Here is a 27,272-nt window from a genome sequence, read left to right on the forward strand (position 1 = left end):
CACAAGTGAAACTTATCATACATCTTTTGAAACAAATTTGAAGCAATACACATTTTCTATACTTATTGCAAATTAAAACAAAATAAAAAAATTCCTTCCAGTAGCACTAATTATTGCAAATTAGTTAGAGAATTTAAAATAATACATTGGGGAGGGGAAAATCTCTGTCATCTTAAATTAACTAGAAAGGAGAAATCAACTACCCAAACGTAATTTCATGTTTCTTCTCACATCAGCATTTTCAATATATGTGATTTAAAAAGAAAAATCACTCATAAATTATTATAACCCCCAACTGTAGCCTTAGAGTTTAATTTGGCAAACTGCTTTAGTTTCTTAGCCAGCTATGCTGGAGTGATAGCAGGAATGGAGGCAGGGACAGCAAGCGAAAAGGTTCCCATAGCACCAGCCTAAATTCCTCCAGTCATCCACTGTTAGTTTACTTCCTAAATGCACAATGCCACGGAAAGAGACACATGCCCTATGAAAGCTTGGTAAAACGCTAGAATCATTGGAATAACAGCATTCGTGTGTAACAAAGTGTGTGTGTACTTTCAGTTCATAAGGTATCAATGTGAAGCAAGGAAATTTGACAATGCCACCACCGGTATTCACCAATCTAAAGTGTCATGTGAAATATCTGTCCCGTATCCTGTCCCAACATCATCCTCCTCCTCCTCCCTCTATGGTCACGAAAATATCCAACTGAAGGCAATATGATTCCCTCAAGCTTCATTTTCTCTTCCCTCTATGAGGAATCTTAGGTGATTGCTTCATGAATTTTTAGTTTCCAGTTCTGATTATTTCAAATACCAGACACTTTTCCTTACAAGAGAGCACTTATTAACCCCCTTCAGAACCTAGTAAGGGATATTGACTTCTCTGCAAAGGGAAATATGAATCACCAATTATCTTACATGAGGAAATCAATAGTTGGCATTTAACAGTGCTGGGGCCAACTTGAGGTCCAGCAACATGTTTGAGTACCTTAAAAATCAGAATGATGTTTATTAGTTGCTCTTCTTCAAAATCTGCTTTATTATTTTAAGGAATGTCTTTAAGGAACATTACTGTTACATATTAGTTCTAATGGAATTATTTTTGCAGTTGGCCCAGAATGTTCGAGGTGGGGTGCAGTGGGGGTAATAACAGAGAAAGCACAAAAACATAAGGATATAATAGTTGGTTTACTGCATACTGTAATAAACAGTATTGGGCTACTGTTTAATGTAAGTTAAGCCCCTGACCTACTGGGCTATCTTTAGACTATGCCCCCTCTCTCTGATAAATATATAACATGTTTCTATAGTAAAGTTTCCTGAATGCATTTGTATTATTGCAAAAAGTCCTGAAAATACAAAAAAAAAAAAAAGGTAGTGACCAACAATCATTCTCCACATTATTAATGGAGAAGACTCCTGGATCAAAGAAATTCTGAATGAAGTGAAGCTTATTGGTGCACTTTCTTCCCAGTTAGAAACTAGAAACAAGCAACAGGGAATTATTATGTTACAAAGCCAAAACATGCCACCCGTAGGCCATCACTACACAATAATGCAACTGACCCTACCTGGTGCCCACCAGACATTTGGGACTAAGAGTCCTATCAGGCCTAGCCAGCATGTCCACAATGGCTGTGGCTGATGCAAGCTGTAGTCCAAAATATCTGGAGGAGACCAGGTTGGAGAAGACCACAATAAGCAAAGCATCAGTTGCCTTTTCCGCATACCATTATTTTCATTTGCAATTGCTTACCTGGTTCTCCTCATGAGAAACCCTCATCTGCTCTTTCAGAACGGACATTCTGGCTGCTTCTTCTTTCCGCAGCACTCTTTCCTTTTTGAGCTCAGGGCTCCAGAAGGTCTTGATGCTATTCATGGAAGAGCCAAGCTTGCTATCTTTGATGTCCAGTTCTTTCCTCAGCAAGTCATTCTCTCTCTGTAACTCCTTAAGCTGAGCTTGTAGATCTAACATGGTGCTATCCCTTACCTGTCTCAACATAGAAGGGATCTGGTGGTGGTGGTGATGTGCAGAAGTGGTCAGCCCCCCATGCTGATCGGTGTAAGAAAGGAGGTCGGAGTGGGAAAGGCCAGCGGAAGCAATATTAGGACTGCTCCCCATAGCTGTCACTCGACCACCGTACACAGCTCGATTTGTAGCCCTTCCAAGAGTCATTGTGCCCTTGGGGAAAGTAGTGGATGCCACACCTTCATGGTCACTCAGGTACATTGGTCCGGATGTTGCATAGGCGGCATTAAGTGACTGGATATTCTCCATTGATAACGTCTTACCTGTCCCTCCACCTCCTCCACTACTTGTTCGCCTATGGCCCAGCCGAGGAGATCTTGGCAAGCGAGGGGATCTGGCAGGACTGCCTTCCAAGTTACTGATTGTTCTTGCACTTCCATACATTTTTATTTTAATGTGAGGTACTACTTAATACGAAATTAATCACACTTAAGTGGGTTATTCAACCTCTATTTCCAGTTGCTATTGTTGGCAAGCTGCTTCACAGCATTCTTCCAAAAGGCAACGAATTCCTTAAAATGACTTCTCTAGGCTGAAGATCTGAAAATAAAAATATAATTAGAGATTACTAAAAGTTACTTGACAATGCCAAAACCTGGAAGTACAGGTTCATTTTAACTGTGGGTTTATGAAATTACAATAGTGCACTATCCTTCTGAGCACATTTTCAAACTAAGAAGAATTCTGTGTGTTATAGTTACTTTTATTGCCAAAGGGCTTTTTGGTTTTTATGTGTAAGAATGCCATATACAAATACAGAGATAAGGCAGATGGATTTGACATTGCTAGAACATACACTAGATTCCATGATTAACTCTGTGCCTCAAATGGAATTTTTTTAAGAAAGACAGAAGGGAGAAATAAAGAATTACCAAATATTTTTAAAAGGATTGTGCCTAGAAATCACCATACTGCAAGTGCCTTTGCCATGGAAAAAACATTATTCATAATAATTTGCTACCAAGTCAAAATCAAGATGTTAATGTTATTATATAATAATTTATAACATTAATTTATTATTTATACCCCACCCATCTGGCTGGGTTTCTCAACAGCTTGTGACCAGTTTACTAGAAGAATCACCTTACCCCGCATGGGCCCAGTTGGCCACTTCAATCTGCAGAATTGGCGCTTTTATTTACAAGGGCCACAAAATGCCCGTTCCACACTGCTTTTTTTTTTTTTTTTTTAATACTATGAGTGTATGTGGTTTGCTTTTATAACTTCTGAGGTGTTTACAGTCCAGTCTTCTTCCCTCTTTAACAGCAGGCACTATTCTGGCTCTTCCCTAACCTTCTTGGACTGTGCTAATTCTCAAACATTCTCAAAGTTGTAAGATATGTACACAGTGAGCATGGAAGTAAAATCTCAGACAAATGTGCTTGCCCTTATAATAAGCAGAAGCTTAAATATGAAGTGGCTCCATTTCTTGGAAAAAAGAGAGCATGAATAGACTGCATGCTCAAGGTCTATTCACACACATTACATGAGGTAAACTCTGGCTGTCATGTACAGTAGCAGAGTGCATAGAACTCCAATGCTCTCTTCTGTATCACACAACACTTACTGCCTACACCACCTGTGTAATCTAGCCTGTAAGTGATTGTGAAATTAGCTTAGCTAGATCCTTCAAGAAATTCAGGTTGGTATCTTTATGACTTTCCAATCTGAATTAATTAAAACATTTTAAAGCACTCTTTGAGATGTTCTTTCTCCTCCTTACACCATCACCTGTGCTGTTCTCCTGCCCATTTTTCTTCCTGCCTCATCAACATTTACCGTATATACTCGAGTATAAGCCGACTTCTTCAACACCTTTTTATGCTGAAAAAGCCCCCCTCGGCTTATACTCGAGTGAGGGTCTCACCCGAGCACATTTCCAGTGGCAGAGGCTGGCAGCAGTGGTGGAGGAGGAACGAGCAGCCTGAAAGCAGCCCTTTCGGGCTGCTCCTTCTTCCTCCGCCACCACCAGCCTCTGCCTCTCGGCAGCACACTAGGTAGGCAGGGGGACAGGAGGGGCTGGGGGGGAGAGAGAAACCCCCTCTGTCATGTGCAAACGCACTCCGGCCCACCAGGAGGTTTGTGGTGTGGTGAACCGGCTTATACTCGAGTCAATAAGTTTTCCCAGTTTTTTGTGGTAAAATTAGGTGCCTCAGCTTATATTCGGGTCAGCTTATACTCGAGTATATACGGTATATCCTCTGTACAATCAAAGAAGCAGGTACTTCTTAACATGAACAGTTACCATCTCTCCAGAGATCTGTCATTCTAACGTGCACAACAACATTGCTAATACGCATAGCCATTTGATACTCTATTTAAATTTGTCACACATTGTCAGGTGGCTGTTGCGGTTGCTCGAGAGTAACCAGGCAGGACTCCGACCTGCGTTTTACAGGCTTTATTTTGGTACAAACTATTTACAGTGAAAGGGATGCGGGTGGCGCTGTGGGTTAAACCACAGAGCCTAGGACTTGCTGATCAGAAGGTCGGCGGTTTGAATCCCCGCGACAGGGTGAGCTCCCGTTCCTCAGCCCCAGGTCGTGCCAACCTAGCAGTTCGAAAGCACGTCAAAGTGAAAGTAGATAAATAGGTACCGCTCCGGCGGGAAGGTAAACGGTGTTTCCGTGCACTGCTCTGGTTTTCCAGAAGTGGCTTAGTCATGCTGGCCACATGACCCGGAAGCTGTCTGCGGACAAACGCCGGCTCCCTCGGCCTATAGAGCGAGATGAGAGCCGCAACCCCAGAGTCGGTCACGACTGGACCTAATGGTCAGTCGTGACCATTACCTTTACCTTTACCTTTACCTTTATTTACAGTGAAGAGTCCCAAAGCTAATGTCTGGCTCAATCCCTAGCAGAATCCGGGAGTGGTCTTTTTTTGGACCTCCCCCAACATAAGAGTTTCGTTACCCCCAACCGTCTCCGCCCCTCTCTGCGCCTCAGACTACTTCACAGGATGGGCGATGGCAATGGCGTGTTTCCCTCCTGTCCGGCTTGCTCAGGAGTGGTGTTAAGGTTCCAATCAGCATCCTCTGGTCCTTGCACCTCTTCCCCACTGGAGGTGGGGTTTTCCTCCTCCCGGAAGAGGAACTGCTTTGCAAGATTTTCGGACACTCCCTGTAACACAACTTCTATTTCTCACCTCTGAGCCGATGGCAGTTCCCTGACACACACATTTTGACACTCTGGACTTCTTATCTATAGACTATTCAAGTCGTCTTCCTGCTTCTTTGAAGTTCAGGATTAATAATGATCAAATAGCAATAACCTAGGTTGTGTGTGGCCCATTGTTTTTTGTCCATCAAACTGTCTTGCTTGTGTCTGTTGTTCCTTATTATGTATACTATTTTATTTCTTGCCTGGTTTTCATGAATGTATTAGTTGCTTTTCTACAGTAAAACATACAGAAGTCCTTATCCACTTGAACTCTTAGAGCCAAACTAGGTATCAATGCTCCTGCTAACCCAAGGTTTTTGCTGCACTAGGTTTATCCCTTTTGAACTTTTACCTTGTTTACCCCTTTATATGGGGCAGTTAGAGTTGGAATGTTTTAAGCCTCATCTAGAGACTCATTACGTTGCTCATTCCCTATAGGTGCTCCTCCATTTGGCAGGGGGCTCCAGGCCAATATCCCTACATGGTGAAACAATTCTAATGACTAGATGCAAATAAGCACATCACATAACCTATGGCAATTAGAATAAAAAGTAAAGGAAGATTAATTGCAGAGGCTTTTAGAGTAAGCAGATCCACAACCACAAATATCTGTTGATAATGTTTTGCAATAAAAAGAGGTCGGGTTTGCATAGACAAGCACAAGAATCAGCACCTGAGCTGCTATGCAGCTGTCTCAGGTCAGTCAGTCAAGTTTATTGCTTATAGCCAAAGGCTGCTGCAATGTATACAATGTCATTCAATAAAATATATACTAGTTTGATACAAAAACTTAAAACATTTACATTGTCAAAACATGACCTAATCTGCACAAAACTATAGAAACTCCTTAATATACAAATTGAAAAATTAGACAATAAAATTAATAAGCTAAAATCACCGCAGGGCCACTAATATATTAAAAGTAATATTAAATAATACAATAGACAATTATGTACAAACTTTAGTGAGAAAGATACAGCTTGGTGTAGATGGGGTCAAATAAATTCATCTCCTTTACAGTTGATAGCTATCTCAGCTATATAATTTTTTCTAATTTTCCTGGCGGCAGTTGCAAAAAGTGCTGCACACCAGGTCACATACTTATCAATGTCTGCAAGGAGATATAGAATCATGTCAGAAGGATTCTGGCCAGGGGACCTTATCATTATAGGTGTCAAAAACCGTTCTCTTGCTTCCATATATAAGGGGCAGCACCAGATATAATGCGTAAGGTCCTCTAATTCAGGGCATCCCCTAATACAAACACGATCAGTTACTGGTATGCCTCTATGTCTCCCATCTCTATAAGCAGAGTTTATTGTATTTAATCGTAGCTCTGTAAAAGCTTTCCAGAGTTGTATTCACTGAAGTAAGACGTATGTTCATGGGCCTCTCTAAGTTTAAAATATAATGGGGCACATGTGGATGGGTACATGGTGTTTAAGTCGTTTTTAGTAGCCACTGCCCTTATATTCTGTTTAAAAATATTTTTCTGAGAGTGTAGGGAAAGTTCTTTGAGCTCAGTCACTACGAGGTCATATTTGCCCATCAGTTGGGTAGCATGATGTACCCAGTTTTTAAGGGTAATCCATTCATGAACTCAATCAGGCATTTTTTGGGTAACCTAGTGTTGTCCATCTGTTGAACTCTAAACCAGTAGCAGAAGATTCTTTTATCTATTTGGCTCTCTATGCTCAACATATAAGTTTCCAGCCTAACCATGGAGGATTGCACATCTCTGGGTAGGCCTAAAAGGGCTCTTAAAAATAATTATGTAGGGGTTCCAGACCAGAAACCTTTGAGGTACCCCAAACCTCTGTGCCGTATAAAATCTGGGCCATTGATTTTGCTTTATAAACAGATAGAGCTGGGTTAACCAGATTTCCACCTTTACAAGCAGCAAATTTCAGAATAGCTTTTGCTGATTTAAAGCCTTGCAATTTAATGTTAGATAGCTGTATATTCCAAGAGGCCGTTTCTGAGTAGACCAGTCCCAAATATTTAAACGTATTTACTTGATTTATAATGTGTTCATCCAGGCGCCAAACATGCTTTTTAGGGCACTTCCCAAATACAATTACCTGTGTCTTGTCATAGTTTATAGATAAAGCATTACCCATGCAATATGAACCTAATTTCGTAAGCAGCTGTCTCAGGCACACCTGGGTTCTAGACACAAGTAGTAGGTCATCAGCATACATTAAAACTGAAAATTTTTGGTCGAGAATTGTAACAGGAGCAAACTGTAGGCTGTCCAGTTCTTTAACCATATCATTAATATAAAAGTTAAACAGAAAAGGCACCAAAATACATCCTTGTTTAACTCCGATAATGGTCTTTAGTAGTGAGATGGCCAGCCAGGTCCACTTTTACTTGTATTGAAGTTGCTGTCTCAGGTTGAAAGCTTAAAAATGGTATTCTTAAACGAGCAATGCAAAGAAATAGAGGAAAACAACAGAATGGGAAAAACCAGAGATCTGTTCAAGAAAATTGGAGATATGAAAGGAACATTTCGTACAAAGATTACCATAATAAAGGACAAAAGTGGAAAGGACCTAACAGAAGCAGCAAACACTCAATAAGCCAGCAAGTTTGGAAAACTCAGCAGTGGCCAGAGGACTGGAGATGATCAGTCTACATCCCAATCCCAAAGAAGGGCAGTGCCAAAGCATGCTCCAACTACCGCACAATTGCACTCATTTCACACGCTAGCAAGGTTATGCTTAAAATTCTACAAGGAAGGCTCAAGCAGTATGTGGACCAAGAACTCCCAGAAGTGCAAGCTGGATTTAGAAGAGGCCGAGGAACCGAGTCACAAAATTAAAAGTCGCCTGCTTCTTGGGGAAAAAGCAATGACAAACCTAGACAGCATCTTAAAAAGAAAAGGCATCACCTTGCTGACAAAGGTCTGTATAGTTAATGCTATGGTTTTCTCAGTAGTGATGTATGGAAGTGAGAGCTGGACCATCAAGAAGGCTGATCACCGAAGAATGGATGCTTTTGAATTATGGTGCTGGAGGAGGCTCTTGAGAGTCCCATGGACTACAAGAAGATCAAACCGATCCATTCTGAAGGAAATCAGCTCTGAGTGCTCACTGGAAGGACAGATCCAATACTTTGGCCACCTCATGAGAAGAGAAGACTCCCTGGAAAACACCCTGATGTTGGAAAAGATTGAGGGCACAAGGAGAAGGGGACGACAGAGGACGAGATGGTTGGACAGTGTTCTCGAAGCTACGAACATGAGTTTAACCAAACTGCGGGAGGCAGTGGAACTCAGGAGTGCCTGGCGTGCTCTGGTCCATGGGGTCACGACTAAACGACTAAACAACAGCAGCAAATGACCATTTTGCGGATTCTTCCTATATTAATAAATTATTTTCACTTCAAATGTATTCTAATCTAGTTGATTTATTTTATAGAAGTATCAGATCTACTGTGGAATGGTCTTGGCGCAAACATTTCCTTTTTTATTAGCATTTTTCACTGAATGTTTAAGGAATTTTAGGATTACAGTGGTACCTCGGGTTAAGTACTTAATTCGTTCTGGAGGTCTGTTCTTAACCTGAAACTGTTCTTAACCTGAAGCACCACTTTAGCTAATGGTGCCTCCTGCTGCTGCCGCGCCGCCAGAGCACGATTTCTGTTCTCATCCTGAAGCAAAGTTCTTAACCCGAGGTACTATTTCTGGGTTAGCGGAGTCTATAACCTGAAGCGTATGTAACTTTTAGATTAAATCCTCTGGATTTTGAACAAAGGTGTATTTCATGCAGTAATGTTTACAGACCTAATTAAGAGCAGAAAGTAAGGAAGGGATAAAAAGGTGCTATTTTTTGTTGCTGTTTTGTTTAACAGCAACATCTCTACTGAAGATCTCAACTAACAGAAAATGGTCTATTTTGAGAGAAAGCACTTTCTAAATAAGGGTTCATTTATTTTCAAGATTTCCTCTTTATCTCATCACCTGAGCTCTACTGAGAATGACATTATGAGTTTAAATCTTCCATGGTGTTTAAGTTTAGAAGAAACTATTGGTTTCAATGATGACTTTCCATCTCTCTGCTTTGTAACTTTTACAAACCCAATCCTACACATGTCTACTCAGAAGTAACACCCATTGAATTCAATGGACTTACACCCAGGTTTGGAAGCAATCCTAAACATAGGAAGCCAGCGTAATGTCATTAAGCCAATATAAAGTCTTTAATGTCATTAAGCCAATATAAAATATGTCAGATCCAAACACCATTCAAGAGCAGGGTTACTGCCAGCTGAGCCAGCCTAAGTCTGGCAGAGGGAAAGCAAGGCTTTAAAACAGAGTTTTACTTGCACTACCGTTTTTGTCAGCATTAGTTCTGCCAGATTCCAAGGTCACATGACTGAACTGAATGCAGTTAAGATCAACTGTTAAGTCCTCCTGAAACCTCCCACTCTAGTTACAGATAGGTAGCCGTGTTGGTCTGCCATAGTCAAAACAAAATAAAAAAATTCCTTCCAGTAGCACCTTAAAGACCAACTAAGTTAGTTCTAGGTATGAGCTTTCGTGTGCATGCACACTTCTTCAGATACACATCCCACTCTAGAGCACCTTTTTTCCCCCAGGGCTTACGCTGGCATCAGATTCAAGTCTCTACTCAGCTTGCTACTAGTCCCGGTTGAGCCAGGATAAGGAAGTTTAAACTGGTATAGCCAAGCTGCTCCAGGAATTGGCCGCCTGAGCCAGAGATCCACTGGAGCAAAATTTGCTCATTCTGGCAGATCTTGGGCTTGGATTACTCCCTAAGTGGGTATAGGATTGCACCGTTGGGATATAATCCTAATTGTACTTACTTAGAAATAAATACAACTGATGTTCATAGCTCTTACTGCTAAATTAACATGGGTTACTAATACAGTATACACCAATCTTTAGTCATAAACAGAACAGAAGACACTGCAGCTTTTTATTGTGCAATATTTCTGTAATTTTATGGTTAAATTATCATGTTAATTTACAAAACCAAGCAGAGAGACCAATCAACAGAAGCAATGGTAGTCAGGTTGATAAGATGAGCTACAGGATCAGTTCTGAAAGGACTATAGATATTTGAACATACTAGAAAGCAGAAGTGGAAGAAAGGGAAAACAGACTGGAGGAAGGGACTGAAATGGATGTGGTCACTGATAGGTTACAGAAAACCAGACAGCTCAACATGCAAGATAAAAAACAGGGAAAAGAAAGTAGTACCAAAGCTATTACTTCTCAATCCTTATACAGTCTATAGAATCAGAACTAGAAGAGATCAAATGTAATCCAATCTCAGTCACAGATCACTCCCCACAGATCCACAATCCTGGTCATAATATAACACAGTGCAGAAGACAGTATGCCAACAAGCTGAGGGGCGCATGTCATGTGCAAAGATGCTCTTGCAAAACAGAGCCAGATAAGCAGGGGAGCCAAATGAAATGCTAAACGCGAAAGCCAAAAAATAGCAAGATCAAACTTAACCCAGGGGAAAATTGCTCTCTGAATTCCATATCAGACATTCAAATCCCAAGTGTTTGTTGATGCCAACTTTAATGCTAACCATGCCCTGGAGCTGCTTTCAAATCCTGGTTAAGAGAGAAATCCTGGTTAGCATGAAAACATGCTTAACACTGCTCTCTTAACTATGATCAATACCAGTGAGGAAATCACAAGTGGGGAAGGAGCACATGACCCCACAGCCCACTTCTAATCCTTAACCATGATTAAAAGATCAGGAGCTCTGTGCCAGCATTGGCCCCTAGAGATGCATACACACATTGAACTGTGTTGCACTTTATAAATTATTTCTCAAGGACTCAACCCATAGTCCTTTACTGAAGATTTTCTCAAACACATGTATTTGTTGTATATAACTAACTGCTTTATGCAAGCATAAGCGGTTGGTCATCTTTACAACTCCACAGTGAGAAATAAAGAAAAACAGGGGGGAAACCCAAGAACCTGGAAGCAACAAGAGAGAAAGGAAAACTCAAGCAGAAACCTTCTGTTCTGTAATGTGGCTTCTCTTTCCAACAATGTAAAGCACATCAGAATAAAGGGGGCTTCTAACAAAAGTGTATTTATTTTACCAGAAAGATTGGCTGGCTGGGCAACATCTAAGAATATTTCACAAAAGACTTTTTAAAACAGTGTGCCTTCATCATCAAATCGAAAACTGGGCTGAATCCAAGTTCCTAGGGATGCTCTTTTCGTCTATGCTCCTTGCTTCTAATGTACTGTTAACTCACCCTAGGAGTCATCTTGTTTAAGTGATGGCTCAACATACAACTGAGAAAAGTGTTAAGCTTTCATGTCCACATAAATAGAAGCGTAGGTCTGGGATCTGAAGATCGCCTCCTACATGAAGCAAAATGTTCTCTATCAACACCTGGCTAAATAGAAGAAGTAAGCAACTAAGTCACTGACTAAATTTAAATTTCTTTAATCCCTGAATATAAAACACAGTTCTGCTGGTGGCAACAATACCTCAATCACCAGAAAAGCAGCTGGTGATAGCTCATGGCATATGGAGGAATAACTATAGAAGTATGAATCTACTGTCAGTTGTGAGGACTTTTATCAAATCACTCCAGACAATGTCCACCATGACCTCAATAAAAAGCTACCTATCTTTGTGCAGAGAGGGGTATCCAACATTAGTTGGACCCAAATTAGTTATGGCCATTAATTTCAATGAGTCTACTCTGAGTAGAACTGACACCAGATACAGCCAAGAATATTTTACAGTAAAGTGTCAATATTTACCGAAAAAATTATCCATTTGCAATTCCAGACACATTTTCTGAATGTTTTAAACTCACTGATACATCAGTGGATGCTGACAGTCATCTAAATGAGACTGTCAGCATTCATTTGTGTGTAGCTGAAAAGTGGGTGGCACTTCCAAAATTCTTACGGGAATGTCAGTATTCACCTGTAAATGTCAACATTCACAACATTGTTGGATATTTGCTGTTAACAGAGAAAGCAGCTGATCTAGACAGCCGAGTGCTTCTGTTAGGATGGTGATGCAAAAAGAGTGACACTTTCATTTATTGTGGCATCAGCTTTCATAGGCTACTTCCCAAGATGCATAAAGTGGAAAGAAACATTGTTTGGTACAGAATACAATACTAGCAATATGCCCATTAAAAAAAACAACTATATGGAATCGCAGAACCCAGGAGGCCACTGAACGCCTAGCTGGCCTCATCATGTTCCCTCACTGCCCAACACACACATACACTATGAGTTGTGGGGTCGTCTCACATAGGGATGTCTCTACTCAGATCTCCCCATCATCTTCTCACCTTCCTATGGCCAGTGTACCTACTGGCTGTAGTAAGCTTGGTCCAACTAGGGACTGGGCAGTTATATCCCCTTGTTGAGTGGGGACGAGTCTCTTTTGTTGCAGTAAGACATATTGGTGTACAATACAGCTTCTGATGCGATGGAGGCAGGATATGGGTCCTAGCAGCAGTCACATCTGCTCAGAGGCCTCCACATCATGCCATCGACACATGTAAACAAAGGGGCGGATTATGCTCAAGCTGTGTAATGCATGCAGCTTTGCATTTCCATTTCAAGACCTGAAACTAATAAAAGTCCATCACAGAAATTTCTTATTTCATACTTTCTGCCAAGATGCCTTTAATCACTTAACACTTGGCGACAAGAAAAAAACCTTTTTCCCAGATGGAAAAAACACACAAATATTTTATGCTATATGGGGAGAACGCTTGGCATATTTTAGGTACTGCTGATATTTTGTTATGGAGAATGGCTATGTTCTGCCTCCACAGTCGGAAGCAGTAATGCTTCTGAAGGGACGTGGGTGGCGCTGTGGTCTAATCCTTTGAGCCTCTTGGGCTTGCCGATCAGAAGGTTGGCAGTTCAAAATCCCAAGACGGGATGAGCTGCTGTTGCTCTGTTTCCAGCTCCTGCCAAACTAGCAGTTCAAAAGCATACCAGTGCAAGTAGATAAATAGGTATCACTGCGGCAGGAAGGTAAACGGCGTTTCTGTGCACTCTGGTTTCCGTCACGGTGTCCCATTGCACCAGAAGCAGTTTAGTCATGCTGGTCATATGACCCAGAAAGCTGTCTGTGAGCAAACGCCGGCTCCCTCGGCGTGAAAGCGAGATGAGCGCCGCACCCCATAGTCACCTTTGACTGGACTTAACCGTCCAGGGGCCCTTTACCTTTTAATACTTTTGAATACTAGTTGCTGGAAACTGCAGGAGTGTTGTTGTACTTTGGTCCTGATTCTGTGCTTCCCGCATGCACCTGACTGGCTACTGTGAGAGCAGGATGCTGGGCTAGAAGGGCCATTGGCCTGATCCAAAAGGCTATTCCTATTAAAAAATAATGGGCTCAGAGTAGGAATTTCCCTAGCTCATAATAATTGATGTATTTGAATAAAAACTTCCTTGTCCTAAAATTCTTAATGTGTTTGGAATGCAAAACACCACAACTGCGAGCTTATGCACTGATTTTGTGCCAGAGTCATCTGCATTTATCAGAACAGGCACTCGAAGCTAGCCAGCAGCCACTGTTGACATATGCTCATGAGCTGAACATTTTAATACTTTATTCTCAGTTAAACTGTCATTGAGAGTACAGTGGTACCTCAGGTCAAGAACTTAATTCATTCCGGAGGTCCGTTCTGAACTTCACTTTAGCTAATGGGGCCTCCTGCTGCCGCCGCACCGCCGCTGTGCAATTTCTGTTCTCATCCTAAAGCAAAGTTCTTAACCTGAGGTACCATTTCTGGGTTAGCGGAGTCTGTAACCTGAAGCGTATATAACCTGAAGCGTCTGTAATCCGAGGTACCACTGTACCTTGGCCAGGGTAATATTCTGTAAACTGAATTCCCCTTTTCTTAAAAAAATAAAATAAAACATTCTAGTAAAAAATCAATTGGTGCAGGAATTGGTACACCACAAGGATATATACCCCAACCCTTTACAACCGTGAACCTGCTCATTATGGCAGTGTGAACTCACCCAGAATATACATTCTCCCAACTCAACAGTCCCTTAAGTTCCCCGCTATCACAAATGAATTTGAGTTTTTGCCCATTACTGATTCCAGATACTCATTCAAGGAAGTAACTGACACAGTTTACAGCAACTGTTTGATATTGTTTGTTATTTTGCGTGCATTTATTTTAATTACTGCAGTCCTTGTTATATGTCACTTCTTAGTTCCTTGCTAAATGAAGCAGCTGCTCCAAGTTCAATACAGGTGCTTTAGGGAGCCGTCCACTCCAGGAGTGGGGGAATGAACAGAAGTCAGGAAACAGCAGTGATATGAGCAGAGAGAGGCATACAGGCTAGACAAATTTCGTTAAGCAATCTTTGTAACACAAATCTACATTCCTCTGGATTACTCAATATATACAAAACTGCATGTCTTTTTATTTATTTACTTCTAAAGTTAAAATGGTGCTTAATTTTATATACCAATCCGGATACAAATGAGACTGCACTATTATTAGATTTACAGGGTAGCCCATCAGCACACGTTCTCAGGGCAGCTCATGGCGCAAACAATAAAATATAAAATTAAATTGCAAGGTGATATGTAATCCAACACGTCAACAAAAACAATGCAAAATTACAAAACAAAATTCAACTGGCAATCGGTTTGCTGGCAAGGATGTATGTACTTGGAGTGCTGCTCACAGCTATACCATCTCTAGCTGCTTTCTCATCAAGACTTAGAAAATGAATGGCTCTCAGCTCTGGACGGGAGCCCCCAAGGAACCCTGGTGGTGCAGGAAGCACTGCTGATAATCCAGTAAATCATCAGTCAGTGTACTCCTCAAACTGCTGAAAGCAGACACTATTACTAAAGGTGATGTTCTACAAAACAGACATTACAGTTCGGTCTCTACCTATCCATCTGCCGCCATGCTGTCCCTGAATTATCACCTATGGCGTGGTTCTCATGTAACATGGAATTCCAACCTAACAGCTTAATGGTGGTGTGCAGGGACAGAGAGAAGACGCAGCTGCTGGGATGCTGGTCAGTAGTTGCCTCAGTGCAAAACCAAACCATGAAGAATGAAGCAATGACAGGCTTACAAGAAAACATCAGCCCCAACAAGCAGCCTAACAGTGTCGGGCCAAAGTATAATTATTTATTCTTTTTATCAGATATATTTATATATTGCTTAATCATCAAACACTTCTAAATGATAATACACTTAGAAAGTCATATGTCAACACTGTATTAAATTTGGCTATTTGTGCGCATTTAGCAAAGCCACAATCCAGGAGCTCCCATGTGCATATGGAAGTTCCAAAATGTACACATGGAGCGTAAGGAAAGTGAGGTCTTCTCCATTTGCTTCAGTGTTGGGAAAAACTGCACATATAACACATGCAAAAAAAACCAGCTGGTGCATGCCCAGAAGCAAACAAACATTCAAAATTCAACATACAGTAGTGCCAACATTTGCCTTTTAAAGCTAAACTACAATTTGGAAGAAAATCCAGTATAAAATATGTTATCCAACTGTGGACAAACTGAATCACATTATGTGGGCGGGTTCTTTCTTTCTATACATGTGTGATGACATTTCACTGGGTGCCATCTATGGTACCAGTCAGCTGGGTATATTTGGATGATTAGCTCCGCTATTTGGTACAAAACAGGAACATATACAGACCGAAATAAGATAGGCAGTGGATTGCATCACACTAAGTTAGACTCATAATTACTAGACCTAAGCTAGTCATGCCCACTAATTTCAGTGGGCCTGCTGTGAGTAAAAGTAACACCAGATATGACCCAGAATATTTTACAGGAGAATGTCAAAGCTCACCAAAACCAGTAATTTACATGTGAACCTTGATAATCCCAGACACATTTTGCAAAAGCATAAAAGTGAGAAATACATCAATAGATGCTGACAGTCATCTAAATGTGACTGTCAGCATTCATTTGTGTGCAGCTGAAAAGTAGGTGGCATTTACAGAATTCTTATAGGATTTTCAGTAAAATGTCAACAGTTACAACAGCTTGGGTCATTTGATGTAATACGAACAGCAGAGTACTAGTAATGGCTATCAATCCCAATGGGTCTACTCTGAGCAGGACTAACACTGCAAACACCCGACAGTCCCCAAGATGCAGGAATAACAAATGGATATATTGTTATTAATTATCACTATTGTTGCTGATTTGCTTATGGCTATCAAATTAAAACATCAAGTATATAAAAACCAGAGGTCTACTTAAATTAAGTTCCTTCCAGACTTTGCATGCAACCAAGACTCAGAACTTAATTCTTTTACACACAAAGTAAGATTCTCACTTGTGATATCAGATGTGATTTCAAGCTTTAACCAACCTTAACAATTAAACAACAAGAACAATTAAGTTGCTTAGAATAGGCATTATACTCTAAAGCAAAATAATATATAGAACAGCACAGTGATCAGCAAACTAAAGACCCAGGATCTTACCTGCAGCATGGGACCCACTTTTAATTTGTTGTTGAATGTGTTCATCTTCTTTTACATTTCTCTGTCTCCTTACACCCTACTCTCTCTCCCATCTTTCAGCTTCACTTATTTATTTATTTATTTGTTTGTTTGTTTATTTATTTATTTATTTACCCAAAACAGCAGCACCATAAGACTAGAAAGGAGGTTATAACCTGAAGGGGAATCACTGCAGAATCACAACTAAATGTGGGCTTATCAGCTGAAGCCCAATGGAACAGTACATAGAGCAGTATATTTTCCAATGCCTAAATCAACCCAAGACTTTATAGGTGCATTTAAAATGGAAGTAATAAAACACTGTTCCTCATTAAAGGATTTTAAAATCCACCCTTAAGTGAGGAATGTAATGAAGTGCATAACAAACCACAGTATAAAGTAGGGGGGGAGTGCTGGGAGGAAATAGATGCTGCTTTTCATAGGAATTACTGGTATTCTGGCTCAATATGCTGCTTTTGAATACTGAAGTATCGGACTTACTTTCACTCTTCCTATAGTTTTTCTCTTTCTTTCTTTCTTTCTTTCTTATTGAACAAATGATATATGGTCTGTTCACATGTTATTTCACATGACAGTTAAGCTGTCCCTCATGGTTAACTCATTCATGTGCAGTGACCCACAAGAGAACTCAGCTATTTTATCTGTGGCACTGCAAACTTCCACATAGGTCTGCTATGGCATGGGAGAAATGCTCAAGCATGGTAAAGAGCTGCTGCCACCCCCATACACACAACCAGCTTTATACAGGACATGGTGAAATTTGCCATGAAGTGGCCTCCAGCATCAGCCATTGAAAGTAAAACAGACCATAGAAAGGGGAAGGGGAAGCTGAAGGCCTCTAGGTGTTGTTGGACTTCCACTCCCATCAGCCCCAGTCAGAATGACCAATGGACAGGGGTGATAAGAGTTGCAGTCCAACAAGGCCACAGGCTCCAAATCCATGCCATATAGAGTATAAGAATTCATCTAGCCTCACTGGGTATGGTTAAGGGGAATAAATTACTCCTTTTCAAATCAGTTTCATTCACTATCACAACTCCAACTGATGCTTTTCTTGAACCTGCATGATCTACTTTTTCAACTTCATCTGCTGCTGTCACTGCTGTAAAAATAATCAGCAAATTAGGCCTATAAAGACAAAATCAGACATTTTGGGATAGAGAAGACAGACTTCTTTTCCTCTTTTATCAAAAGCAGTGATAAATAGATAATAGATTGTTATCAAGGAAGTGCTATTTCCCCACCCAACAAACCAGGTGATAAAAAGAGAAGCAGATAGACTTTCTTAACCAAATAACTCTTAGGCCATGGTGGCACTTAGCAGAGCTGGAGAAATCCACAATCCGCTGATTAAGCATTTCTTGGCCATACCGATGAAAGTAAGAGGAAGAAAGGAGGGTAGCTTTAGCAAACAAGTAAAGGCATTATTACAGAATGGAGAAGAGAGAGAAGACAGATAAAAACAAAACTGTGATGAAAGTTATGCAGCAAGTAAAGTAAATAAACTGTAAAAAAAACCCAGATGTTCGGCAGGTGGGAAGGTAAAAAAAGCCAGTGTGTTATCTTCTTGAAAACCCATCACTGATACTTATGCTCTGTTTGTGAAACATAATGTGGAAACTGCTCAGTGTTTTTGGAACCAATACGTATTTTGGTCTTTCTTACTGAATAGCACTTTTCTTAGCAACATCACCCTGCCCTCAACCTTTTCAGATGACTTCCAAGGTAAAACTCTTAGGACTCCATCTCAAACATAATGTGAGATGGAGATCCATGAGCAGTCTGGAAAATATATTTCTCACATGTCAAAGGTCAGGGTAAAGAGGTACATCTTCAGCAATCTCCAAAAACTGTAAGTTGACAGGCACACGTCTATAGGGAGGGAGTTACAAAAGCTTGGGGTTGTCACACCGAATGTCCTCTCTTAGACCACCACTGCCTGAGCTTCTGAGGGTGGCAGAACTACCAGGAGAGTCCCCTCTGTCAATCTTAACACCTGAGAGGGTCTTTAGGGAAGGAAATGGTCTTTCAGAATTTGGGACCTAAGCTGTTTAGGACTTTAACATGAGCACTTTGAATTAATCCTGGAAACAAGCTGGCAACCAATGCAGCTGTTTTAAAACAGGTTATGTGAAATCAAAATGGAACCCCAGCCATAAATTTGGTCAATGCATTTTCTCCCAATCAAAGCTTCCAAATCTTCTTCAAGGGCAGCCCCATGACGAGTACATTGCAAAAATCCAGTGTGGAAGTTACCAAAACATGAAGTGCAGTGGTTGAGCATAGCTGTCAACTTACAGATTTGAAAATAAGGGAACAGCAGCCTCGAAAATAAGGGATCAGCATATATTACCATATAGCATATATTCAACACAAAAAACAGCAACAATTTGTTGTTGACAAAGTACAGCTGGACATAGAAAAGGGCCCCATTACCTTCAGTAGCTTATTTAAGGGACATCATCAATAAGGGACAGCAGCGGGACATGGCGCTGGGATAAGGGACTGTCCCGCCAAATAAAGGACGCTTGACAGCTATGTGGTTGAATCATTTCTATCCAAAAGAGGCCATAGCTGGTGAACCAGCCATAGCTGAAAACAAAGCACGCCTAGCCACTGAGGCCACAGGAGGCTCCAGTTGCTGTGCTGAAACCAGTAGCACAACTGAACGGTGTACCTGCTCCTTCCAGAGAAGTGCAACTCTGCCAGGACAGGCTGTCTCCCCACCTCCCAGACCTGAGAACTAGCAAAACCTGGCATTCAGAAATTGACATTTTGGTCTAGTTGCAAGAACATTAACCCTGGTCACATGCAGTTTGAGCATAGTCAGACAGCTGCCTCAAGCTGTTGATTTTAGATGTCATGGAAGGGCAACGAATAGTTAGGTATTTATTGTGTTTTAACTGTAAGTTTACTTCCAGGGAGAGGCACTTGTGAGATTTTGTGTTGCACCAACATTAACTTGGTTAGCCTGGAGTAATATGCACACTGACTTGGGAAATAGGAGCACCATTTACTATTCCAGCCCAGGCAGCAAACTATGTCTCACTCAAACCAAGAACACAGTTTGATAATACTGAAATTAATGGATGGCATCTCCTCCGGTCAGCAGTGTCAAGCAAACTACTGTCTTCTTCAGTGACTCAGCACTGTGACAACAAATTCTCTCCATTTATAGCATCCCGCCACACAAAACCACCATTATAAGTCACATGCAGATAAAGTACCTGCTAAGATAAATTACTGAGAGGATACAGCAATTTTGAATTCACAAGCATTCATCTTCTTAAGCCCTGCTGGTAGTATTGTGTATTGCACCAAACATCATGTCTTGTTCCAATTTGTACTAAATTTCTTGGTTCTTAATCATTAAAATCAGTGCTTCAGAGAGAGGAAGAGACAGTAATCAATGTTCTCTGTTGTGAGCAAATGATCAGACAACAAAAATTTCACCTCCATCACTTTTCCTCCACCTTTAGAAATGCTTTTTAAAATGCTTAAGCTCAATTAATTTTCACAAATTAAATTATCTAAAACTGTGCCAGCAGACACAATGGGATCTCCATTGAATATCACCCTGCAACTTCTCTAAGTTGGAACATATCAGCCAATGTTGCAACCCTATACTTTGTGTGCGTGTGTAACATTTCTGCCTGTTCTTTCATTTCTTTTTACATTTTGCTAGCCCCAGAAAAGTTAACTTTGGTGTATATAACTACATTAAAAATAAAATAGATAGCCAGAATGCATTAATAAGCAAAACAAATCCTGCAGTAATCCAGACAAGAAGAAATGTGTCTCTACTGCTAAAGGGTTAAGCATTCCAAAGCTCAAACAGCATGTTGCACAAGGACAAGAAAACAACATTAAGGTTAATAGAAACATATTTGCGTGAACCCGTCCCTAGAACCACTGTAATGCTATTCCTAACAGATTCATCAGCTGTTACATAGCTGACAGTTTCAAAATGTGGAGAGAACACACTTCTTTTTGAATTACTTGGGATTCAGCTGATCTTTGCAGCAACAGAAGGTAATTTTTCCAATGCAGCTTATAGGGCATCTAGTCATTGTGCCATTGTCACTTCTTGAAATTTTGAGAGAAGATTATTTCTCTTTGCTGTTCCTTGTGTGAATACCTGCATTTTTATCTCCCAGCCTTGAAGGCTGAATTTCGTTAACCACAATCTGCAAGCCCTGAACGAAACTATGGATCCTACCTTTTATTTTATTTTTAACATAACCCATCAAACTCCACCATTTGCACAAAGAGAAAACTTAGCTAATCAAATCTGGCATGCTGGTATCCCATTGGTAAACTCACAAGCACTAAGATACGCATCTCAGATTATCCTGAGAGGGGTTTTTTTTTCCTTTCAATTATGATTCCACTGAAATATTTGTGTTTTACAGACATTCACATTTTAAAAACAATTAAATCTAATGATCCAGAGAGTACAAACCATTCTCTCCATTTTATTTTACTAAAATCTAAAGATCCAGTGATTTTTTAAATATATATACAACCTCTGCATGTTCCATTGTAATATATTATGTCTCCTCATTAATTCTAAGTCCTTTGTATCTTTTAGTGTGTCCATGTATACACATACCACATAAATACTCACCTCAAATTCTATTTTCGCGTACACAATCTTTACATACACACACACACACACACACACACACAAAATTTCTATAAATATCTTGTTCTTTAAGCCACAAGAACTACAGGTGGAAATTAAGTATCCTATTTTCACTGCTGTGTGTAAAGCATGACATGTTATTGAATGTGTACACCCAAAGGCAAATATTTTGTATTCACACAAATCATTTAAGAGAAGGATGTAGAATTAACAGTGGGATCAGGATGCAATAATGAAGAAAGATGACAGATACAGCTAATGGCTATAGGGGGAAAGGTAAGGAAAGGCTATGGATGATACCAGAAAAGCTATGCTAATGTGAAGTTGTGGAGCTACTTGAAGAGGGATAATTTATAAAAGATGGCAAAGTTATTTCTGAGTATCGCATGAGACTGGAGTAGAAGAAGGCAGACAGGGGAGGAGTTTTAATAAACTAGTAGAAGCAAGAAATGATGTTAGGGGAAGTGTGGTCAGTGGCTGGACGTTTTAAAAAACTGGAATATATATGAGAAAGCCAATATAGAGATTTAAGAACATTAATACAATCATGGTGAAATAAAAGAAAGATTTGATTAGAAAGTCTTTTTGAACATATTGGAGAGGAAAGTAACAGTAGGGGGGAGAGACAGCCAACGATGAGGACAATCCAGTAGTATAGATGCAAAACTGCCAGAAAAGAATACTTTTGACTTTGGAGAGGAAAAGATAAGTACATTGATGAATCAAATAAAGACTATATGACTCTACGGTTGCTCTGTTAAGGGAGATATCGCTACAGAAACAAAGAGAAGGACACTGGGGAAACAACAACTATTAATCATGTTCTGTTTGAGATGAGTGCCGTGCATATATTGGATTTTCCTATCAACAAGAAATTGCAGGATTTTTTTAGGCATCTGCAACAACTTGCTAAAAATGCACCCTACCTTTTAGACTATGAACTCCGGGGTAATGTGTGTCAAAGCCTCTTAGCGGCAGAATTTGGACGTGGCGAGTGTAGGAAATATCATGGTGCATTTGTAAGATTACAGCATAGTTCCAAAACCATCACCACCACATTCATTTAGAAAGCACAAGCTGTACAAAAATGTGTACAGTGGTACCTTGGGTTAAGAACTTAATTCGTTCTGGAGATCCGTTCTTAACCTGAGGTACCACTTTAGCTAATGGGGCCTCCCGTTGCCGCCGCAGCGCGATTTCTGTTCTCATCCTGAAGCAAAGTTCTTAACCCAAGGTAACATTTCTGATTTAGCGGAATCTGTAACCTGAAGCATCTGTAACCCAAGGTACCACTGTATATGTGTGCTCTCTGTCTGCAAGTATAAAATCCATCTGAACATTTTCAGGAGTGGAAAGATGACAATGTCTAAATGTATCCAGGTCGGTTTCTGGCACTGTGCATCTTTAAAACGGGATGGGCCAAAGGCCAAGGTATTGTTGCATATTTTGACAGATGTGACCTATACTATAAAGGTAAGTGTATGAATAGAACATCAAGACCATTGCTAGATGCATCTTTCTCTGTATGTGGATGAATGAGAACCAAGAAAACGCTTTACTACCAAATGAAGGAATAGCACAAGTGAAACGGCACAAAGAAATTGGCTGGACCTTCTCTCAATCACTGGCAAGTCCTTCTTGTGAGACCAAAGAGTGTTATCTTTCAATAGAAATAATTAACCCCTTGTGTGGTAGCAGCTCTTCTGTGGGCTGAACTCTGTGTTCGCCAGTGACATCTCCCTTCAGACAGCACAGGACCCAGAGCGGCTGGGAGAGAAGAGAACTGGGGATTAGGTTATCTGAGGTCGTTCCATTTAACTACTAGAGAGAGCAAAAAAGAAAGCACTAGTCTTGACCTGGTGTCAGTAAGGGCCCATTACTGGGTCGCAGGCTGATTTAAGGTGTGTCACCAACAGAAGCACTACCATCAAATAAATATGTGGTAAAAGAAAAAGAAGAAATGGGTCCTAAATGAATGATTCAGTTAAAGGTGGGTCTCAAAAAGTTGAGAACTAAGGACCTAGAGAACCTGGGGGTGCGAAGGGAGAGACTATCTGCTCCTTAGGAAGATAAAGAAGAGCAAAGCAGTGGGTGTTAAATCTTTGCCACACTTGCTTCTTTTGTGGAATGCGGATTGAGTCTCTCCATCATCCTTTCCACCCCTCCAAAAGAGGAAGGGCTCTGCCAAAAATGATCTTTCACGGAAGGTTCCTCTCCATCACCCTCTGAATCATAAAGGGCAGGGGAGTCAATGGTGACCGAGTGGGGAGAGGCAGGGGGAATCCTCCCCCTTTCTTTCACTGCGGTGGAGAAAAGGGGAGGGAGGGGAAGACACCAAACAAACGCTTAAGTGAGACCACTGATTTAAAAAGCCAAGCAGGAAACTAACCCTGACAAGAGGACTTGCCCTCCCCCCCCAGCCGCACCGATTGGCTGAGCTCACAGCCAGGAGCCCGTTCCTGCCAATGCAAGTGGCCCTGCGGCTTGTCTATCAAAACGGAAATTCGCAGCTAAGGGAGTAGATCCCCCTCCATCCATCCTAGGCTTAGCAGGTAGCCGCCTAGAAATCAATCGCACACTAATGAAACGGGGAGGGGGGCTCCTCCACCACATTATTACTACAGATATTTGCGCTACAGATATAGATATAGATACACACACACACACACTAATGCAAGACATGCGTGCCATTCAAATCTGTGCAGGTTACACATTAGGTATCCTGATCTTACAGCCGCCCCAAATAATCTTTCAACCCCAGAGCATACGAAAATGTACAAAGGTCCGTATTGCCTCGGTTCATTATATAACTGCTAATATAATATCCTCGTTTCTTCCTGGGAATCCTCCTCCTTGCAAGCGCGAGGCGGGGCGAGGGGGCTTGCTGGGGAAGAAGGAAGCCTCTTCCCCTTCACATTTGTTTTATAAAAACCCGAAAGCTATGCACAACGTATGTCAACTCTTATTCCAAAGCCCGCCGTTTCCGAGTCTTAGCAAGCCCGTGCAAAGGCGGCGTTGGACAGGATAGTAATTCTCCATGGATCTCGCTCTCTCTCACACACACAAACCCGCCCTGGCAACTGCATGGCTGTTTTCTAGGAGAAATTGCAAGCGTCGGTGCTTCCGCGGGAGCGAGATGCCAGCTCGGGCAAATGTATCAGCAGGCGTTTATCACAGAGCAAGGCTCTTGTCTTTCCAAGGAAAGCCTCCCCCCACCTTGGACTCTCTCATTCCCGCCCCCCCCCCAGCCCGCCCTTGCCGACCCTTCGATGCTTTGAAACGCCCAAGGCACCCTTCGTGTGCGTCCAAATGGATGCACCCAAATCCACCAGGGCCATATCCGCGCTGGAGCCCCTCACCTTTCCAATCATTGCATCCGTCTCTCTCGCGTCCGCCTCACATGGATCTCACAGCATCCTGCCTCGCCGACAGCCCATTGCAGCGGGGAGAGAGGCGGCGCGGCGAGAGGAGCCGGGGGAACAGGTCCGAGGCGAGAGGAGGAGGGACCTGCTGCAGTCGGGAGAGGCTCCCGTAGTTCTCCCAGCCGCCGCCGCCGCTTCCCTCCTGCCCCTCGCGCCCAGGCTCTCTTCAGCCAGCCGCCAGCCCGACTCCCGGCCTCGCCAGTCCCTGACTCAACATTCCCAGCATTCCCGAGGAGCTGCCTGCGCGCCTCGCGCTCTCCGCCGGGGGCAGCAGCGAGCTTCCTCGGAAGGGGCCGGCTGCAAACCGGACCTCCAGCAGCAGCAGCAGCAACGCTCCAAAGGCTTGCCTTCTTTCGCCCCGGCGCCCGGCATCTCCCTTTGCGCTCTGCAAGCCCGGAGAGGGGAGGGAAAAAGCTGACCCCCCGCTGCCCGAGGCTTGGCGGGAGGCGCCCTACCCGCTCCAGAGATGCTCAGGTTCGCGCGCAGCCCAGTTGCTCGCACGCCTTCAGGGCGAACGGTGGCCAGCCGAGGGTGGAATGAAAATAGTGGCGCAAGGCCAGCTCACCTTGGCCGAAATAGGTGGACGCACGTGCTTGCAAACATACGCCCAAAACGTAGCCTCCAAGGTCTGTTTTTATTTATATGTATGACTGTTTTAATAATGGATGCACATTTCGTATAAATGTGCTAATATAATTAAACACAGGCTCCTAGGCATCCCCGTTATAAAGGTATCATCATCATGAGGGCTGAATTCCCGGGGTATTCAAGGTACACAGTACCCACACCTTGTCCCTCCCAAATGTTAAAAGCGTGGCACTTACTGTAACAATTTCTTGGTGAGTACCAGCACTCTTTTTCTAGAATAAGAAAGAAAAAAGCACAGATTATTATTATTTTATTAACAGCAACAGCTGATTGGCCTTAATAGAGCTATACAGAGCTATACAGAACGTACTGGGGGTAATTTATTTCAGACACTTGCTCCAGAAAGTCTCCTGTGATTTTAAACTTTTGATGTGATACGTGCCTATAGATGTAATAGCAATACCCATGCACTATCATACATATAATTTTATGCAACATCTACATGATGTCACCATCAAATCATTTCCCTTCTATGATTTCCTCATGGTTGCCTCCACGGTTCTGGTCCACAAGAAAAAATCAACTGTTTGGGGGGGTAAAGAATGAAACAGTCATGCAATCTCTGCAGCTGTAGATCACCTTAGTGCTATTTTTCATCTTTCTGAAGAGACGTGGTTTTGACATAAACAGTGGCATACCACGTTGGTGAGCCTACCACCACATGTCTATACTTCACTATACTTCATGCCTTTCCAGTCAATAGCGTTCTAGCTATGTATCTTTAGCTGTTGGAGATGGAACACAGTGAGAGTACACACAGTAAATGCACAACATGAGGGATGTAATCTACTAAACTAGTCTCCAATAAGAGGTACAGCCACTGTATCCCTCTTTGCGCATCTAGTCTAGAAGTAAAGAAACTGACTTTTTAATTGTTTTATCATATACACACACACACTAAACATCTGTAATTATTTTGTATACATGCACTGTGGCTGAACCATCTTGCTGTGAATAGAGCTTCTATATTAATTCTGGACAAAGTAATGTTGATTTCAATCGATCAGATCGTATAGTGATTTAATCTTTTTGATGCTGTAACATTTTTCACATCCAAACCAGCTGAATTTGTTTATAGCCATGACTATTATTTCCAGAGTATATTACTGACCAAGATTATTGTTGTCCTACAAACCTTTGCTATCTGCTTATGTGAAACACAAGAATCTGCCTCAACAATAGTTATTGTGGGCACTGTCTGGCCATTTTCATTGCAAGCATTGTGTTAATATCAAAATGAATTAATTCAAATATCTGTAGGAGCATGGGGAAATCAAGGGAAGAGATTCTACGCACCCTGAGTTTTCCATAAATGTGTTCCTTTATCTTACATATTTGTACAGGTGGCTTGCAAAATGATGCAGCATCACATAATTTTAAAAAAACCAATACAGCAACAATAAAATCACAACACAATTAAAGAACATAAAACACCTCAGTTAAAGAGTCTTCTTTAAAATCATGCCAGCCCATCCAGATTAAAACGAATTATAAAAGGTTCTCCTAAATAAAGGCTTGCCAGATTTCCCAGGGATGGTGTTCGTGGTAGTTCCATAACTTAGGTGCTGCTACATAAAAAAGTAATGTACAAAACAAATCCTTAGTGATACAATTCAATTCAAAATGTGCCCACTGGTCCAAAAAGGTTGGCAGCCCCTGACATAGATAATGCTAAAAAGGAGAATATGTACATCATGTGCAGCTGTATGCATTCTACATTTGTGTCCCACAGTTGGAATATGAATCACATCTTCCACCATAGCTGCTGCCATTGGAAATGCTGGTTTATCAATATCAAGCAGCAACAGCTGGACCACCCTTTCACTCAGGGTCTAGATGCTAGGCCCAAT

General features: G+C 41.5%; 1 protein-coding gene across 13 annotated transcripts in view; it reads right to left on the minus strand.

Annotated features, from left to right (window-relative positions):
* Positions 1 to 24,992, minus strand: part of ERC2 (ELKS/RAB6-interacting/CAST family member 2) — a 539,768-nt gene extending 514,776 nt beyond the window's left edge. For all 13 annotated transcript variants that reach the window (XR_014153136.1, XR_014153137.1, XM_081848843.1 and 10 more), the window contains exons 1-2: positions 24,712 to 24,992; positions 1,756 to 2,568 (exon numbers count right to left, since the gene is read on the minus strand). Coding sequence is in view for 11 of the 13 variants with exons in the window: in XM_081848843.1 (XP_081704969.1) it covers positions 1,756 to 2,412 (657 nt within the window). In the remaining 2 variants the exon portion in view is untranslated. The remainder of the gene's footprint in view (positions 1 to 1,755; positions 2,569 to 24,711) is intronic.
* Positions 24,993 to 27,272: the final 2,280 nt, after the last annotated feature.

Source organism: Podarcis erhardii (assembly GCF_964252035.2).
Source record: "Podarcis erhardii genome assembly, chromosome: 2".
NCBI classification, from domain to species: Eukaryota; Metazoa; Chordata; class Lepidosauria; order Squamata; family Lacertidae; genus Podarcis; species Podarcis erhardii.